At 46.2% G+C, this 19,604-nt stretch overlaps 1 protein-coding gene across 1 annotated transcript; it reads left to right on the top strand.

Moving 5' to 3' along the window:
* The first annotated feature begins 11,548 nt into the window (after nt 1-11,548).
* Nucleotides 11,549-19,021, top strand: SRP9 (signal recognition particle 9). Its single transcript, XM_080921492.1, has 3 exons — nt 11,549-11,730; nt 16,231-16,299; nt 17,971-19,021. The coding sequence occupies exons 1-3, from the start codon at nt 11,659-11,661 to the stop codon at nt 18,088-18,090; spliced, it is 261 nt and encodes an 86-aa protein (XP_080777618.1). The 5' UTR covers nt 11,549-11,658; the 3' UTR covers nt 18,091-19,021.
* Nucleotides 19,022-19,604: the final 583 nt, after the last annotated feature.

Below are 19,604 nucleotides of genomic sequence, written 5' to 3'. Positions count from 1 at the left end.
GCTAAGGCTCTTGCCAAAAACTCTGCTTCACCAATACATGGATCCATGGAACCCCATGTCTCAAGGGGAAGGTGCTTCATCCCGGAGCTTCCGAGCACCAAGGCAGGGCACCAGAGGTCAATTCTATGAGCATCAAAGCAGCTCTCCCCTTGGGCTCCCTAGCCCCAGCAACTGGATGGAGAAGAGATGGTGGTGTCTGGCACTCAGAATGGCACCAGAAGATGACGCCTGGGTAATCAACACATTTGCCCTGGCCCCCATCACTGCGCCCCAGGAAGTTAGAAGGCATCTCGCAAGGCCTGTCTGTGCTTGTAGTAAGAGCTCCTCAGTCAGGGCTTGCTTGGAGCTGAGGTTGTGTAGGGCCTCACAGCTGAGCACAGCTGGAGATGGGCCAAGAGCAGGGGAAGCTAGTGTTCGCAAAGCACCTTGGGGTGACCCCTACCTCCTTGACTTTCAAAGTAGGTCCTTCTACCCCTGTTCACAGCTTAGCTAGGACTAGCGAGCTCACTCTTGGTGCTAGAGCTGCCGAGGCTTTTATGACTGGTTTAAAAAAAAAAAAAAAAGACTCAGCTCTAAATCCCCGGGTGCCCCAGGGGCCTGAACTTGCTGAGCAAGGTTGTGGGGGGGACCCAAAGGGCCATGCTTCAGGGTCCCAGGGTTGTACCCCACAGGGAAGTATGCTGAGATGTTATGAAAACTGAGCAGAAACTGGGTGATTTTGAGCTCAGCGAGGTTACAGGGTACATTGACCCATGACTTACTCCATCCCTATTTTATGTGGAAGGGGGTCTTCTAGCAGCCCGGGTTTCAACTGAGGGAGAGAAGAAAGGCTGTGCCATGAGGAACGAAACTAGACGTGGTCCATAAGACTTACCCATACGTTCAGACAGCTCCAGAAAGCACAGGGCATATATTCCTGTCAACAGCTTGGGGGAATGCAGAATCTAAATCGGTGACTAAGAGGAGTATTTCCTTTATCACTTTGCACGTGGGGTGGCTATTCGGGCCACTATCCTCTTGGGTACTAGAGAAGACTTACAGAGCAGGACTGTCTGACTGCATGACTCTGTCTGAGGTACCGAGCCACAAGGCCAGGCCTCTCAGCTTCTGCCCTCGGAAGATATTTGCAGAGTAGTGAGACTTCCAACATTAAGGGAACGGACATCCCATTTGTGCTTGGCCCTGGTCACACATGAGGGACACAGAACACCATGTCTTAGCACGGAGCTTTGTACACGCCATTCTTCTCTCCCACGGCGGGGGGTGGGGGTGGGGAGCTGGAAGGCTGCAAGGTGTGAGGAAGTGGGAGGACGGAGAGCAGTAGGGTGGAAAGGTTGGCAAGGAAGGATGAGAGCTAGAAGGAAGGATGGCGCCGGGCTCCCGGGGCTGAGTTGGGAAGCCGACACGGGACCCTGCCAGACATCTTTTCACCCCTTTATCTTCTCCATCTGCTCCTCCACAGTCACGGAGCACCTAGTGGCCAAAGGTTTCAATCCTCCTCCCTGTATTTTCTGTCCAGAAAGTTGTAGTTCTCTGTGTGCTGTACGCTGCAGCCTCAGAAGCCAAGTTGCCAAGTTTGCTGCAAGGCCATCCCATGCCTGGGCTCAGGTGGGTGGGAGGCCCTTCCTCAGCCCAGCTCCGGTTCTCACCGCCCTCTCCAAGGCCTCTTCACCAAGGGGTTATTCTAGGCCAGTCATGATATGAGATCATCATGGTATTCCCAGGACCCCCCACCCCCAACCCCACTAGTGGCACCTGTTGCTCTGTGTCTTTGCTTACACCTCCCTGGTTCAGAACGCCTGACCATTTCATATGGCATAACTTTCCTTTCTCCCTAAATTTCAGCTCCTTGGCATAGCCTGTACAAAATGACCCTGAAGAACCAAACACTACTACGATCTGACTCTCTGCCCTGGCTCCCTTCCCCAAACCCAAGAAAGCTCTTGCACCAGAAGGACGCTGGGGAAGGGTCCCCTGACCTTTTTGGACTGGACGGCCAATGAGCTGACAGCTGTGACTAGCAGGGTTCCACAGTCCCTGTTCTCTAGGCCACCCAGAGGGTTTCCACAGCTGAGCGGAGCCCGCTGCTGAGTAAAGATGTCATCTGATTCATTAATTAAAGCAAACACTGTTCATCCAATGCTCTGGGGCATGGTTTAAAAAAAAAAGAAAAAAGAACCCAGAACATTTAACATTTGATAAAAAATAGCATTTGTCGGCACAGAGGTAACTGAGGTTTCACTGCGAGCCCCTTCATTCCAAGAGCACCCCCACCTTGTCCTGGTTCCCACCTTCCCTACCACGCTTCTTTGTTGACAAGGGAATCCCTGCCAGAGCTTGCTAATTGGGTTAATGGAGTGACTATGTAATTGTTCCGCTCTCCCACAGCCCAGCCCACCCCACTGGCTGCTTTCCGACTACCTGCCTCTCACCACTTACAGGATAGTTGATTTCCAACAACAACTTCCATTGTCATCCACATCTGGGACTTTGGGGTTTTAAGTGAAGCTCCCTAAGGCAGCGAACAGAAAATGCTGCTATTTTGGTTTAGTGTGGCCTACAATGGGACCATTCTGTGGAGTTTCTGGACAGTGCAGGGCTACCCAGGGAGAGGGGAAATAGGAGCCTAGCAGTGATGGGACCTGGGCCAGAGGAGAAGAAGGAGGGACTGGGGAGAGGTCACTGGCAGGGTCAAATCCTGACCTTTTCTTCCAGCTACTGGGATTTGAATTTCATTTTAATCAGATGCAGATGAAACCTATGGGCCAAGCCTCAGGAATCTCAGTGCCTTGCCTTTGACCTCTGGTCTCTAACACTAGCAGCTTGGACCAAAGGAGGTAGCACTGAGGGTGACTTTGCTGGTGAGGTTTGTCAGAGCCTCTTTGTGCTCAACACCCTTGGGAAAGCACCAACCCCTCCACCCGCCAAACAAGACAAACCAAAACACTCCCAGGCCTTTTCTCCTGTTGTTTTTGGGGGTGTATTTGTTCTGTTTCACTTAAAGGGATTACTACTTGTTCAAATCTTTAAAGCATCAGCTTTCTTGAGGTGGGGCACAAGATCGACAGCTGGAAGCAACCTCCAGGACCTCTGAGGTGCTCTAGGGTGTCTTAGAGGTGGGGCAGAGCTCCATCGCTGCTTCCTAGCCTTGGGGCTTGGATGCCCTGAAGGCTCTTGTGCTGCCTGCCCTTGCCACGCCCTTCCTGCCCCAGTCACAATACAATCTTGAGGCAGCAAGGGATTCTGCTGAAGTACCAGGCTGGCAGCGTAGTCCATGAGTAGAGCAATTACTTATTCATGTACTATCATCAGCGCTAGAAAATAAAAGTAAGTAAAATCAGGGTAGGTATATAATCCTAGCACTCAGCGGGGCAGACACAGGAAGGCTGCCACAAGTGTCAGACCTTGTCTCAAAAAAAAAAAAAAAAAAAAAAAGTAAACACACCAGTAGCCCACAACTACCACCAAAACAAAAAACAACCAATAAAGAAATTCCGGGGACCGTTTTGAGTCGTTGGAGATCAGCCTTGGGTGGCTTGCCAGAGCATACACTTCTCCCTACCCTTTGGTCATACTTTGTGTATACACTGATAGTTTATGTTGTCCTGGACTCAGGACTGAGTTGCCCAAACACCTGGGCAGGCAGGGACTGGTAAGACTTCCGTGGAACCCTAAGTGTTGTGTGCCCCCTTGTGGACATGCTCCATAAATGCACATTTCGACCTCCAGGTAAATCTCACTGACCTCCTCACCTACCTGTGCTGTGCTCTCTTATTAGCTTGTAAGCCTCTGGCGAGCGTCTTCGGATTCTCTGAAGCTCATCTACTTGGTTGGCAGACCCAGGAATAAGTGCTCAATAGGTAATTATCACTGGATTGGAAATTTCGGACCAAACCTTTCTAGTGAAATGTCAGGATTAGGTGACTAAGGTAAGGAGGAGACAGGACAGCATCTGAATGTCGGTACGCAGAAAGGCTCCTGGGAAGCAGCTCAAAGCTGATCTTCATGGACCCACATTCAATAGTCCCTGGATTTTGAGCAAAAGGCAAAACTCCTTTCAGCTAAGCTGGATTCCTGCTGCTGGAAGCCTGGTCTCCTCAGGAAGGGCTGAGTCTGTGCCAGTACCCGGCTTAGATCTGCACAGCACTGCCATCCTCTGGTCACAGAGCCAAGGCTACCGAAGCCCTTCTGCTGTGAAGGCGTCCTCAGGTTTCCCTTCCTCCTTCTTTGGGACAAGGGTGTTCTGGACAAACAGGTTTTTGAGTTGGCTTCTCTCAGCAGGTGTGTTTTACCCGCCTGCCTTGCTTTGAGCCCATGAAACCTGGGAAGGTACAAGAACAAAGTCTTCCTTGACCATTGCTGGCACATAGTGGGTTCTATAAATATTTAATTCGGGAAAAATAAACAGCCACACACATGCTTGGCATGCCAGCTGCCCTTGGGACACTCAGGACTATTGTGGTGTCCATTAGAGAAAGAATTCATTTAAGGATCCACACCTGTTCTTAGTCTAGAACAGTTGCAGCCCTGTATGTAGAAGACAAACCATGGGAAACAGAGAGGGACAAAAGTTCAAGCGGGAGAAACGAGCTCAGACACAGTCATTCCACTCAAAAGACTACTTGAGATTTTTCTTTTCCTTTTTGCAGTCCTTGGGTGAAACTGAGAGGACCTCGTGCATGTGGACCAGGTACCCTGCCCACAACACTCCACAGAGAAGGGTCCCTTCCTTCCCTCGCTTACCAGTCACTGTCCCCATTAGTCACTGTCTCCGTTGCTGAGATAAAATAGCATGACAAAAGCCACTAAAGGAAGGAAGGAAGGACACTGGTTGGCTCACAGTTTAAAGTGCCCAGGGTTGGAGAGATGGCTTAGAGGTTAAGAGCACTGATTTGCTCTTTCACAGGTCCTAAGTTCAATTCCCAGCAACCACATGGTGGCTCACAACCATCTGCAATGGAGATCCAATGCCCTCTTCTGGTGTGTCTGAAGACAGCTACAGTGCACTCATACATGAAATAAAGAAATCTCTAAAAAAGAAAAAAAATTAAAATAAGAAAATAAAGTATCAGCTTCATGAGGGCCCGTAAGTTAATGAGGCAGGGGTCTGAAGCTGCTGGTCACATTACCACATCAGAAAGCAGGAAGTAACGACTCTGCACTGCTCACTTTGTTGTTCTTGTCCTCTTGTTCTGAGTCTGAGTATCTCTCTATAGTCCAGGCTGTCCTAGAACTCACTATATAGACCATTCTGTCCTCAAACTCATAGAGATCTGCCTGCCTCTGTCTCTGGGGTGATGAGATTAAAGGCATGTGTCATCATACCTGGTTCACTTTATCATTTTTACACAGTTTGGGGGTCCAGACGAGAGAATAGTGCTGCCCACAGTACTTCCACCTCAGTTAACCTGATCAATATAATCTCCCATAGGCATCCTCATGTTCTGTCTCCCAAGTGATTATAGATCCCATCAAGTTGATAACTGAGAATAATCATCATACTGGCCACTGAGCCTTTTGGGTAAAAGACATAGAACGAAAGATAAGTGGCAGATGACCAGGGTCTACCTACTCTCAGGAGTCAGAATGCTCTGGCCTTTGCTGTGGCAAGCTTCTGTGCATAGGTATTTGTAAACTCGCCTTCTGGTCTCTGCCCCTGACCTCATTAACCATAAAAGATTCTGCTTAGCACAACGACTATCCTGTAAGAAGAATGAGAAGTTACAGAATTCCTGCCTGTCAAGTACAGCGTATGAATGATGATAATCTGCCAATGTTCCGAAGTCTTAAGGAAATAGGTATTACATCTATTGCTTAGACATGATTATGGTTTGCTGAAAAAAAACTTTTAATTTTTCAAATTCAACTCTGGGGTTAGCCTAGGACCTGGCAGGTCAGAGAAGAGGGATAGACTCAAGACTAATCCAGGCATCCTACATAGTAGTTAAAACTAATGACTGGTATCTTGGAATTCCAATACCCCAGGGAGGCCTGGAAGGCTATTGTGGAGCCAGGGCAATTTTCCATAAGGTCAAAACAAAACTCTGGAGCAGAAATGATCACCTAATAGTGACCAAGCCAGCTCAGTCAGTCAAAGGGTTCTTCAGGGAGGGATCGAGGATTAAAAAGAAAAGAGACAATTAGATAACACTTTGGCATGACCCCAGCCTGTTCTGAGGCTGAGGTGGGTTTATTTTTCCCCATTCAGCTTTTATACCATTTTAAATACATGCAAATAATAAGGTCAGTTCTAGTGTAAGAAACAAACAAGGCCAATAGTCAAGGAACAAACACAACAAAGTCCAAGTCCCAGTATCTTATCTAGATTTCCAAGGTAAAAGAAATGCTGCATTCCGTGGCTGAGTTTGCTCTGAGCTTTGTATTAGCCTAAACGTAAATATTCTTATCGAGCCTACTTCCCTGTCCTAGCCCAAAGTCAAATTCTTGCGAGAGTTTACTTCCTTATCCTAGCCCAACATCAAATTCATGTCAAGTTTCTAGAAGCAGCCTCCAGAGCTCTCCACATTATAGAAACACCATAAGGTGACTTCAGGATGCAGGTAAGATTAATGACGATATTAACTGTGAAGATGAGGTAAGCCCCAAGCTCAGTTTCAGAGCTAGAATAAGTGGGGAAAGAGTGGCCATAACTACAGGTAAGTGGCGAGTTCAGTCTAGAAACAGTCTAGAAGTCTAAGGTGAATGAATTTCCTAGGCTAGGTTGGATCACATAGAATGTGGATGGAATAAGAGAGGAGGCTTACAAAATTATACCACAAAACTCAGAAAGGTGAGGGAGAAGGGAAGAGACCTTGGCTGCCTATTAGGGTCTATAGGAACTTGAGATGGTAAATCTTTATTTTCAGCTGGATGTGGTTTAGAATCACACAGAAACACACTGCTGAGTATGACTAGGAGGGTATTTTCAGGGTAGACCCTCCTTGAATGTGGGTGGTTCTATCTCATAGGTTGTCTTTGGTGAGTAACAAGAGGCCAACCAAACACCAGCATTGACCCTTCTTTGCTTCCTAACTGTGGATGTAATATGAGTGGCTGCCCCACTCTCCCGTTGTCATAACTTCCTAATCATGATGGTCTGTATTTTCAAATTCTGAGCCACAATACACATTTCCTTCCTTAAGTTGCTTTTCTTTGGTATTTCTTCACAGCAAAGTAGAACATTAACAATGTTTAAAATTGGGTTTCTTCTGGGTCTTCATGGAAGAGGAAATTAGGGATCTATCTCCAAGAGGCTGAAAAGATTAGGCGCCTGGAGCTTTTAGAAATGAAGCTATTTTTCAACTCTGAGTAGATGAACCCATCATGTAGCCTGACTATAATTAGAGACATAAGTAAGGCTTGGTAAGGTTTATGTTGGGGATTGGTTCTAATGCTTTTGTCTTATTTTGGCTCCCAAAAAGCTGTGCTTCCAGACCTGAGGGTCCATACCTCTAGCTGGCTTCAACAGCTAATAAAGAATTGCTATACAGCCAATGTCTGGGCAGAAAGGTAGAGGTAGGCCTTTTAGATTTTGGAGAATCACCATGAAAATGCCCCTAGCTGCTACTCCCCTCATTGGGTCTGGGATAGCAGAGATGAAATGTTGATTTAGCAAGTTGACTCAGGAAAGTTAGAGGGGAGCACATATGCTAGCTGTGGGGAGGATTCGAAATGCCCAGCCATTGAGCTAGTCAAGGCATATTAAAATTACTGTGAGCCCGTGACCAGCAGGAGACCAAAGCGGTTTAATGAATTCACTGCCACAGTTTAGGCCAAACAGCTTCTGGGAGTATATTATTCTCTGGAAGGGTTTTTAAGTAAACCTGATTCCTTGGATTAATGCAAGGGTAAAATCTGGAAAAACTAAGATCAAGCTAGAGGCCACATTTACTCTTGGTAGTCAGTGATGGCTTTGATTGCCTGTACCTAGAATATATAATGAGCCTCAGAATTTAGTAAGGAAGTGGTCAACATGGAGGAAAGCTGTACATGAAGGGCTCTGAAAGAGTCAAGATGAGTGGCAGTCTTGGGGTAATTTGGGATCTTAATGGAGAGACTGAAAGACTATGGAATTGTCAAGTTGCCAAGATTCCTGTTGATGTGAGCTTGGCGAGAAATTAAGAGTTACATTAACTCTTTTTACCTTTGAAGAATATTAAAGGTGCCAGGTGGCATGAACATAGTGGAAATGAAATCTGGGCCATTATCAGACTGTAGAGACTGGAAAAGCCCAAAGCAAGAAATGAAGTGTCTGTAAGGGTGTTGATCCCCTCTGAGACTCTTCTTGGGGAAAATGCCTTTGTCTATCCAGAGAGGACGCTCAGTAGCGATCTGCTTCCTTTGCATGGGTGCATGTAAGTAAAATCCATTTACCAACTCCCCCTGTAGACAGGGAGCATAGTTCCTCAAACTACACAGAAGTTGAAGGGGAGCAGGTTTAAGCCCCCCCCCCCATTGCTTCACAAGTAGGGCAGGCTTTATAAACACATCTAATGTCTAAGATGCACTGTGTCTGTGAAGACAGGCTCTATTAGAATTTGAAGGGGTTTAGCTCTCAAATGTATGGCCTAAGAAGAATTGTTAAGGGCACTGAGAGGATCCAGAGAGCAACAGCCTGTTTTCTGGGCTTTGTAACGATGTCTCTGGAGTGGTTGTGAAACCCTGGACCCTGGTGTTTGAGACTTAGAAGAATGGGGTTGGGAATTTAGACAGTCTTGGGTAGAAGCTTAGCTGCCTGTATAGCCACTTGGTCTGTTTGGTTGTTCCCATGAGAAATGTCATTTTAGTGGGCTTTGTGATGTATGCTGCCATCTGAGTTAGAATCCAGGTGCTTCCAGAGAAGTCCAAACCTCTCTGTTTAACCATGGTATCAGAGGCAGCGAAGAGACCCCTTTTCTCTCCAGATGGCTACATGACGTGGGTTACATAGAAATCACAGGATGAATCTGTGTGATTATGTCTCATTCTTGCCCCATGCTTAACGGGCTCTGGTGAGGGTAATCAGTTCTGCTCCTGGGGCTGATGTGAAATTACTTGGAATGATTCAGATTCTATGCCCTCTGTGAAGTTCACTATTGCATACTCTGAACGTCTGTGCCTTACATCCATAAAACTACTATTCATGAGCCAGGTAACCTCAGCTTAGGAAAATGGAGAGAGAAGCTTCTAGATCTGGGTTAGTGTAGCAGGAAGGTTGACTGTGTCTCACTAGAATGGTATAGACAGTCCGCAGGATTAGAGTTCCAGGTGCTCTTCTCGCTGCTGTGACACAATGGCAGACAAAGGCCACCTGAAGGAGAAGCAGATGGCTCAGTGTAGGGTACAGGACTGTGCGGTGGCTGGTCACAGTGCTTCCAGGCAGGAAGCATCGAGATGGATGCTGGTGCTCAGCTCACGTTCTCCTTTTATGATCCTGGACCCCAGCCCACGGGATGGAGCCACTCACATTTCAGATCTTTCCACCTCCATTAACCTAATCCAGAAACTCCCTCACAAACATGCCAGTCGTTTGTCTACTGAGTGCTTTAGATTCTGTCATATTGAAAATCAATATTCTAGTAAGGTGTGACAGTAGGGTTGTAAAATTTAAGGTTTTGTAGTTAAGTTCTGAAGCCTGGTTTTGTGGATTCTGCCTTGGAGAGATAAGCAAGTGGGCATGGAGGACTCCAAAGTTTGGATTAAACCCCAACACTATGGCCTGTCACTCGTATAGATGCAAAAGAGAGTTTTTAAAATGTGCTTGGACCAGTCTAAGAGAGGTGGGGTTAGGGGGGTGACTATGACCAAGACACATCATGTACATATGTGAAGATGTTATAATGAAACTCATTTTTAAGTGCACTGCTAAAAATGTTTACAGACTCCTCTTCTAAGAGGGTCATTCTGCTGGACTGTCCTTTGACTCTTTTGCTCCTGTTCTTTAGCGCCCCCACAACCCCAGCAATATGTTTTTTATGCTAAGGGTGTAGGCTCTACCTCAGAGCCTTCTTCTGAGTCTAATCTTATTCCTGAGTGACTTTAACCTTTGTAGAGATAACTCAACTAACCACCCAGCCTCCTGGGAACCTGAGCTACAAAGTCCTAAGATCTAAACAGGTCTTCAAACATCTCCCAGGCAGACTAACATCAGATTTCCTTCGTTTCATTGCCCCCCCAAATCTAAATAACTACTATTTATTTAGCCCGAGTACCATGATGGTCTCTTGCTAGGACCACTATCATTCTTATTAATTTTTTTTGCTTAGCTATTTAGAAACAATGTCTTTCTAAGTAGCCCAGTTTGGCCTTGGACTAAATAGAGAGAGCTTCCCTCAAACTCATGACGTAAAAAAAGAAGAGAAAGAACAAAAGGAAGGAAGGAAAGAAGGAAGAAAAGAGAAAGAAAATGAAAGAAAGAAAAAGATAAAAAATAAAAAGAGAGAAAATAAAAAGATAAGGAAGAGGGAAGGTAAGATGAGGATGTGGTTAAGGTCCATGGCTGAGACCTTGCCTAGAATGCACAATCCTCAGCACTGTACGCCCAAGACAAGACAAGACAAACAAAAACTGTTTAAAGCTGCTCAATGGATAGGGGAACGTAATCTATAGTAAGAGACAGCATATTCATGGGACCAGGAGTGAGGGCAAAGAACATTTCTAGAGGTGAAAAAACGTCCCCATACATTTATTATGACATTAGGCAAGTAGGTATATGCTCTGTGGATGTGTGTATATGTATTTTTTTCAGAATTCATGATTATTTATTTTTAAAGCCGATGTTTACTGCACACATAAAATATGCTCCGATAAAATTTATTTGAAAAGCTATCCTGTGTCACATACTGTCTGAGAAGACTCAAATTTCTTATCCTGACAGATTCCAGTGTGGCTTCCTTCTCTCCTTGCTTTTTCCTCTTCCTCCATTCCCTTAAACATGTTCATCTTAAGTACACTGCCGATCTAAAGATTTACTTATTATATATAAGTACACTGTAGCTGTCTTAGACACACCAGAAGAGAGCATCAGATCTCATTACAGATGGTTATGAGCCACCATGTGGTTACTGGGATTTGAACTCAGGACCTCTGGAAGAGCAGTCAGTGCTCTTAACCTCTGAGTCATCTCTACAGACCTAAATGTGCCTAGAAGTCTAGCCCTCCTCTACTCCCTGTTCAGTTTGTCTCACCTCTGTGACCTCTTTTTTGTTCCCCTGACTCGATACAAAAGTCTACCACAGAAAGTTTTTGGTTGCACTCCCGCTATGTCTCCCCAACTCGCTGATTAGGCTTTTAGTGTGACAGCTGTGCCTTGTCATTACCACGACTGTAAACCGGGTCACAGAGCTGCTGAGTTTTTGGAAAACCAGAGCCTGACTTTGTCATCAATTGTAGCCTGGAAAGGCAGCACAGGCACCACCCCTCCAGCCCTGCAGGCGGCGCTGTGGCAACCGCCTCCCCTCTCCCGACCTCTCTGAGCGGAGGCCCCGCCTCCTGACAGCATGCCTCCTGCCCATTGGACCGGCGCGGCCGAGGCTGACCAATGGCGCGAGCGCTAGTGAGCCTCCATCTTTGTGCCGCCAGAGTCCAGCGCTGTGGGCGGTTGCGGGAGAGCGGTGGGACGCCAGTGCGACCGCGCCGTTTCTTGCTTCGGGGCCTTGTTTCTCGCTGCCCAAAGCCGCGATGCCTCAGTTCCAGACTTGGGAGGAGTTCAGCCGGGCGGCCGAGAAGCTCTACCTGGCGGACCCCATGAAGGTGAGTTGCTGGAGGGACGGGGCCGGGGTCTTCTCTACCCTCGGCGCGGCCTCAGCACATCCAGGAAGCAGAGTCTGCCCATCGTTGTCACTGCCCTTTTCCGTCCCCTTCCGTCTGACCCTGAGACCCAGCGAGGCTCCGCCAGCAACCACAGGCAGGGCCATTTCCGCAGCAGCGGACTCCATAGCTGCCTGCACCCGGGGTAACTTCTAACTTCCGCTATGGATTTGGTTGGTTTACGTGTCACTGAGTTGGCTCCTCCCCCTGCACCGCCTCTTTCCTGTCCGTCTCTTAATACAGTGCCCCTTCCATTTCCCCAAAAAGACGCGAGAGTACCTGCTTATAAAACGATGGTAATTCAGGTCCCAGTTGGGAAGCACCTGCTCCACTTTTTTTGGGTAGTGGGGATTTTTTAGTCCTTTCCGAGGGTCAGTTGAAACCTTGAGAGTGCTTGCACTTGCACGTTAGACATGTTTACAAACGGTTTCATTCCCCCAAGCAAAACTACCCATTCCCATTCCACCAGTTCAGAATAGGTTCCCGGAGAGACACAAAGGTAAATTTCACCATTCCTTAAAGGACTGTTGGAGGTACAGTAAATGCATGTTTTATGAACATACCCTTTAAAAGGGGGGAAAAAAAAGAAAACGCTATGATAAGCAGTTAACAAATCTCAAGAACCCAGGCTTAGGACTTACTGTATACCATTTCTAATGATCAACTCATAATATGAATCGTGTGTGTGTGTGTGTGTGTGTGTGTGTGTGCCTGTATGTGTGTCTTGGAGTCGGACAGCAGTGATGCTCAGCATGCAGAACTCACCTAAGGACAGGAAGAGGGAACCAACTCATCGAAGTTGCCTTCTGACAACACATCACACTCTCACAGTTACACACACACACACACACACACAGAGAGAGAGTAATAAGTAAAAATTAAAAAAAATACATTGGTGCTGTCAACTTGTAGTGACAGTACATACTACAAGTTTCTCACAGGGAGCATCTTTTATTTTGGTTGTGAGCATAGCCTTTAGCAGCTGAGCCATCTCTCCAAGCCCACAGGAAGCATCTTATAAAAAGGTTAGTTCGTTAATTCTTACGTGAACCACTGTTTTAACTGTGCATTTATAGTGTCTGCTAGAGGGCATTGAATTCCCTGGAACTGGAGTTAGGGATGGTTTGAGCCACCATGTGGGTGCTGGGAACCAAACCTGTGTTCCTCTGCAGCAAGAGAAGTCGCCATCATAAGTGGTCTTAGACCCAGGAGGGGAATGGTGGTGCATATCTGTACTCCCAGCATTGAGGATGCTAAGGAGAGGAAAATAGAGAATTCAGGGTTAGTTTAGGCTACACATTGAGACCCTGTCTGTGGCAGGGTTGAGGGGAGGAGAAATGTATTAGAAGGAGGGAGGGTATTAGACCCATAGGAAGACCAGAATAGACAGTAGAACATTTTGAGTATTTTTAAGATACTGCTACCTCACGTGTCCCTGGTTGGCCTCATTCATTTCCTGTGTAGTTGAGCATGCTCTTGAATTCTGGATACTAGTTCCTCCCTCCCTTCTATATTTTTTTGAGGTGAGGTGTTACCACAATAAGCCCAAACTGCCCTTGAACTGAAGGTTCTCTGCAGCAGCCTGAATGCTGGGATAACAGGCACGGAACTCCATTCCTGACTTTACGTGGTGCCATTTGCTCTAGTTCCATTTCTGTTGCTATGAAACACCCTGGCAGAAAGCACTATGGGGCAGAAAGCATTTATTTGGCTTACCATCCAGGTTATAGTCACTGAGGGAAGTCAAGGCAGGAACTTGGAACTGCTACAGCTATAGTGAAAAGCAGAGAGACAGTGCAGCCATGCGGCCTGCCTGCTTGTGCCTGTCTGACTTAGTTCTTAGCCTGTTGTCTCCACTCAGACAGTTCAGGACCCAGCCCACAGCTGGTTGAGTCTTCCTGCCTCAGTTTACAGTTAAGACAGCCTCCCCCACACCCATAGTCCAACCTGACCCAGATAATTGCAGGCTCCCTTCTAAGGTGACATTTAAAATTAATTATCCTGTTACTCTTAAAGTTGACGTAATAGTTCATCTTTTTCACTTACAGATTGATGATAAATGGCAAGATAAATTAGGTATTTTTGAAATTGAGTTCCTTGCTTTGCCATTCATTTTCTCTATTGAGCAGTGTGCTGTTAGGTGGTGTAAGACTTGTCCAGAGGGGCCTGATACTGATGACAGTGTACATTGTCTAAACTTAGAAAGACTGTGAATACACCAACACACATGGAGTGACAATGTCATTGTAGGGACAGTGACAGTAGAAGTGACGGAGTTGTGGTGAGGGGAAGGACACAGAGGAGGAACTAGACACATCTGTCCAGGGAGAAAATCCTAGTGGCCTTTGAACTTAAGTATGAATCCTGGGTCTGAACCCCAGTCCATTTGATCCTTGGAAGGCTAAGGAAGACAGTTTGTGCGGGAACTCTGCCTTCTGTACCCAGCATGCTTAGTGTGAAGCCCAGTCTATCTTTTTACCCTTTAACCTGCATGGCTTGAACTGAAATGCTGTTGCTGGTGGGCTGAAAGAGCCTGTGGTTGGTCTGTCTTCCTTTTAGTCCCTTCCTTTCCTGCCACTGTTCTTCATTGATTACTGATGAAGTCCTGACTCCAGCCACACTGTCTTGATTCAGTCATTTTGGCTTTAGACTTGGTGAAACCACAGAATATTGCTATATTTTATTTTACCAGTATTTTTCCTTATAGAACATTTTTAAAAACAGACTTAATTCACTTTCCATTTCTTGTATAAAAACCCTTATATAACAGCCTCGGTCCTCTGAACAGAGACTCTAGGGTGGCTTTTCACAGGGTGGTCGGTGAATTCCTGATAAAGAGACTTGGCTAATACAGTCTCTTTCCAGGGGCCAGGTAGCTGTAGGTCTTGAAGGTGGCATCAAAAGGTGGTGTTGGCAGAGTTGCCCAGGGTGGCAGTGCAGCCCTGGCTGATACATGGCAGTTGTCAATACCAGCCTTTTGGACACTGGGGCAGTGTCTTAGTCAAGGTTTCTATTCCTGCACAAAACATCATGACCAAGAAGCAAGTTGGGGAGGAAAGGGTTTATTCAGCTTACACTTCCATATCGCTGTTCATCACCAGAGGAAGTCAGGACTGGAACTCAAGCAAGTCAGGAAGCAAGAACTGATGCAGAGGCCATGGAGGGATGTCACTTACTGGCTTGCTTCCCCTGGCTTGCTCAGCTTGCTTTCTTATAGAACCCAGGTCTACCAGCCCAGGGATGGCACTACCCACAATGGACTGGACCCTCCCCCCCCTTTGATCACTAGTTGAGAAAATGCCTTACAGGTAGATCTCATGGCATTTCCTCAAGGGAGGCTCCTTTCTCTGTGATAACTCCAGCTTGTGTCAAGTTGACACAAAACCAGCCAGTACAGGCAAAGACAATGCCAGTGCCTCTGGGGGCAGGGATGAGATGCACCAACACAGAGCCACATGGTCTGTCACCTTGCATGGAGCAGTGTGGGGCCTGCTAGTCTTGTTGCCCAGTAGCCTCTCATAGGGACAATGGAAAGCTTGGCCAAGATGATGGCCCTTTATCCAAAGGATGGTTTGGCTACTTCCTTGGAGCATGTAACACCAAGACCAGCATGACCATTGTAGTCCCCAGTAGAGACAAAAGACTTGAACCTGTCCGCTAGCCAGCATGAATCTGCTTCTGTGCTGGAGGATCTTTAGAGCCTCGTCCTGAAGGGATGTGCAGGAAAAGATCAGTAGTCTGGGATTATATAATGGGCAGAGAGAAGAGGTAGATCTGCTCCACCCACGACTTGATCTTTATGTCCTTAACTTGGTGATGGAGATCCACTCCTTGTCTTTGGTTTTACTTCCATGAGCTTCATGGCCTTCTCTGTGACTAAAGCCTCCAACACTGCTGCCAAATCACTGCTGTGGCCTCTTAATCCTGCGCTGCGGTCCTCTATGATCCCTGCTGAACCAGGATCATCTGCCATTTGGTGTTTTCCCGAATAAGAAAGAAGCCTTTCTAAAATTTTATTTTAATTCATTCTGTTTTGTATCTGATTATTTTGGTTGGCTGAATGCAAAGTTCTTAACTAGACAGGAGCCTTGACTTTTTGTCTGACTATTGAATGCCAATTTTGAACTGCAACAGTATTTTTATCTAACAGTTAAAATCCTTCAGGTTGCCATACTGAAATCATTTTAAGTTTGTGTGGGAGCTTTGGGAAGTGTAGGGGGAGCAGGAAAAGACTGATGATTCTTGCTGGTTTTGTTTTTGTTTGTTTGTTTCAGGAACAGGGTTTCTGTATAGCCCTAACTGTCCTGGAACTCACTCTGTAGGCTGTGCTGACCTCACACGCAGAGATCCTCCTGCCTCTGCCTACTGAGTGCTGGGATCAAGGATGTGAGCCACCAGTTACATCTGTCTATTGTTGTTTCTAAATTAGTATTTTTATTGCAGGTACGTGTGGTTCTCAAGTACAGGCACGTTGATGGGAATTTGTGTATCAAAGTAACGGATGATCTAGTTGTAAGTATACACTTTTTATTTGTTGGGTTGGGGGATTTGAGTTGACTACTTGTTTGAGGTTGTTCATGTAGAATCTGTGCAGATGACCTACTAGGTGCATGCATCCCACATCAAAAAACTTCATTCTTGAGTTCTTTTAGACTCAGCAGATAATGAACTTGCTCCATGAAGGTAATGTGCCAGCTACAGTTTAACAGACCTTCTTCAGACCTAGCCAGAGAAACAGAGACTACAGTTGAGTAGGCTTCCTTTCTCATGGTGAGAAGCAAATGATCATATAGCCTTTGTTTTTGTTTTTGAGACAGGGTCTGTCTATGTTTTCCTGCTGTCTGTGAACTCAGTATGTAGTCCAGGCTGGCCTCAAACTCAGAGTGCTAGTATCAAAGGCATATGCTACCATGCTTGGCTCTGTAAATGATGATACACCAAGCCAGGGGCTTGTTGCTGTCTGTCTATCCCTTTCTTCCTTCCCTCTGTGAGCTGGACTCTTTGTGCAGCCTTCTCCCAGTACTGCTCCTGGTGTGAGCTCCTCAGCACTGTGATGAGATCTCTAACCCAGCTGGTCTCCACCACTTGAGGTGTGCTACCCCTGGTGGCTCTACTTTATGTTGGCTTTGCTGTTCTGTGTTCCTCTCCACTAGTTATTAGATGTTTCTGTTGTGTTAAGAGCCAAGGGTATGTTTGATAGAGGCAGAGTATGGTGAGGTGGGAGGGGTGCCTCAGTGGGCCCATGCTGAGGCATCTTTTTCCCCTGAGGTACCAGCCATATGGTAGGTATAGTGTAGAATAGTTTAGGGCCTGTGAAGGTGAGTTGGGAAGGGAGTAGAGGTGGAGTGGGGTGAGAAGAGGAGAGGCTGGCCAGGAACATGTAGGGAGGGAGGAGAGCGGGGAGGGAAGAGAGAAAGAAAGGGGTCAGGCAGAGAGGAGAGACGGGGTGGGAGGTGGAGAGAGTAAGAGCAAGGAGGGGGCAAATAGCCCCTTTTACAGTAAGCTAGGTATACCTGGCCAGGTAACTGGGGGGGGGGGAACCTAGAGGGAATGCTAACAGTCCCCCATAATACTGCATTTGACCAGTGTTCAGGCCTCGGTTATCTTTCTGTACCACCTCTGGAGCAGTTCATTTGATTCCTGCAGTCTTACTTCCTATATTCATGTCTGCTTGCAGTTTTATGTATTTGGCCCCTGTCTTCTAAGGCTCTGACTAACTCTAAAGTCAAGTAATTTTCCTTCATGTAGCAGTCAAAGTTAGCCATTCCAGAGTGGATCTTTTCAGCTCTTTTTGTCATCAGGCATGCTGACACACACCTGCCAGAAACCTGGTGTCTTAGGGTTTTACTGCTGTGAACAGACACCATGACCAAGGCAACTCTTATAAGGACAACATTGAATTGAGGCTGGCTTACAGGTTCAGAGGTTCAGTTCATTATCATCAAGGTGGGAGCATGGCAGTGTCCAGGTATGCGTGGTGCAGGAGGAGCTGAGAGTTCTACATCTTGTTCCAGGCAGCTAGGATGAGGGTCTTCTAGTCCACACCCACAGTGACATGCCTACTCCAGCAAGGCCACATGTCCTATCTGGCAGACAAGGCCCTGGATGTTTGACTGCTCACTTGCTTCTGTCGCTCCCAGTATCAGGTTTTGCTCAGTTTGTGTGTTTTCCGTTCTTTGACAGTGTTTGGTGTACAGAACAGACCAAGCTCAAGATGTAAAGAAGATTGAGAAATTCCACAGTCAGTTAATGCGACTTATGGTGGCCAAGGAATCCCGCAGTGTCGCTATGGAAACAGAATGAATGGTTTGAAATGAAGACTGTTATGTTCTTGGGAAGTGAACAGCTTTTGGAACTGAGAAAGTGTTGGGAAGGAAATATTTATGTAGCGGAGCTGTCGAAAGCTGAGAGACCAGCCTGTGTCCTAAGGTTTGTTTTAGAGAGTAGGAATGTCGGGGTTTCCAGTCAGAAAACCTTTATTTTTGGAAACTGAATAAGAAATATCTTAAAACTTTTTGCAGATAATTTGATGTTGGGCAAATACATAATTATTTTTTTCTGGTAAATTCATATCAGTAATTTGTTGAAGGGTTAACAAGGAAAGTTCTTTCTAGATTGGGCTTGTCTAAGAGGAAATAAAATAACTTTTGCTACATCGGCATGTTTCTTTTGAGTATATCATATATGCTGTTTATAATAAACACGTGGTAGCTGGGATTACCTGCTCTGTGATTTGCCCAATCCAGTGTGTGAAAAGCAAGTCTGCTTTACCTCTCTTGCTAGGTTCAAACTGTGGTTTTGAATGGAAGGGATTTGCAGCCTTCTGAGCGGTGACTTGAAGTCTGGCTTTCATGACAGAGCCGGATGCAGTTATGAGTGCTCAGGCGGACAGTGTATGTGTAGTTCATGTCAGTGGGGACTGTATGCGGAGCGCTCACAGTGGCTCCCGCCTCAGACTGATAAAGTGTTACTTACTATAGCACGCCTCTCAGAACTGTTAGGTCCTGATAAACCACAAGTCCACTGTTTACATGTAGCTTGTATTTGTGAAATCTGATTTTACCAACTAAATGTAACGTTCCATGTTGTCGCTCAAGACTGAGTGAAGCGCTGCATTAAAGTCTTTTGTAAAAGTTGTCATGTTAAATAACCCGAAATTTTCATTAGTTATAAGAATTTTAGTCTGTTTTAGAGAGGTCAGTAAATAAAATATAAACATACTGTTTTTGTTGAATTTCTTGTCTAGCTTTCTTTCCTTTCCTTCTCTTTGTTTAGCTAGGGTCTCACTAGCCCTGGCTGTCCTGGAACTCGTTATAGAGGCCAGGCTGGCCTTGAACTCAGAGATCCACCTGCCTCTGCCTCCCAAGTGCTGGGATTAAAGGAATGTGCCACCACACCTGGTTTGTATGAATTTCTTGATTGGGTATACAGTACCAATTTAACCTGGATTGAGTCTAGAGATGCTGGCTGGAAGTGAATGGCTTTGTTAGTTTTCTCATTTTTTTATTTCGTGAGTCTCTGAGCTACTTGTTGATGGTAAATTGTTGTCTTGCATTTGGGAAGAACAATCAGGTTACTTGTTAGTGTCAACTTTTTTGGCTTAACATTTTTTCCCCAGGACTAATGGGAGGAGAGGGCCTGACCTTTTGCTCATTCACAACTACTTTTTACTACAACTGGAGCAGTCACTTGGAAGGGAGGGAGGGGCTTTCATTAAGCCAAGTCCTTAGACCCAGTAAAACTCCAGTGGCCGGGTCTCTGCACTGGTGTTGTGCCCGAGTGTTTATCTTTCCTCAGCATTTGGCATGTTGGAATTA

The sequence above is a fragment of the Micromys minutus genome (assembly GCF_963924665.1).
Source record: "Micromys minutus genome assembly, chromosome: 1".
NCBI classification, from domain to species: domain Eukaryota; kingdom Metazoa; phylum Chordata; class Mammalia; order Rodentia; family Muridae; genus Micromys; species Micromys minutus.
Note: the sequence above shows the minus strand (reverse complement) of the source record. Positions and strands in the feature narration are given on the sequence as shown.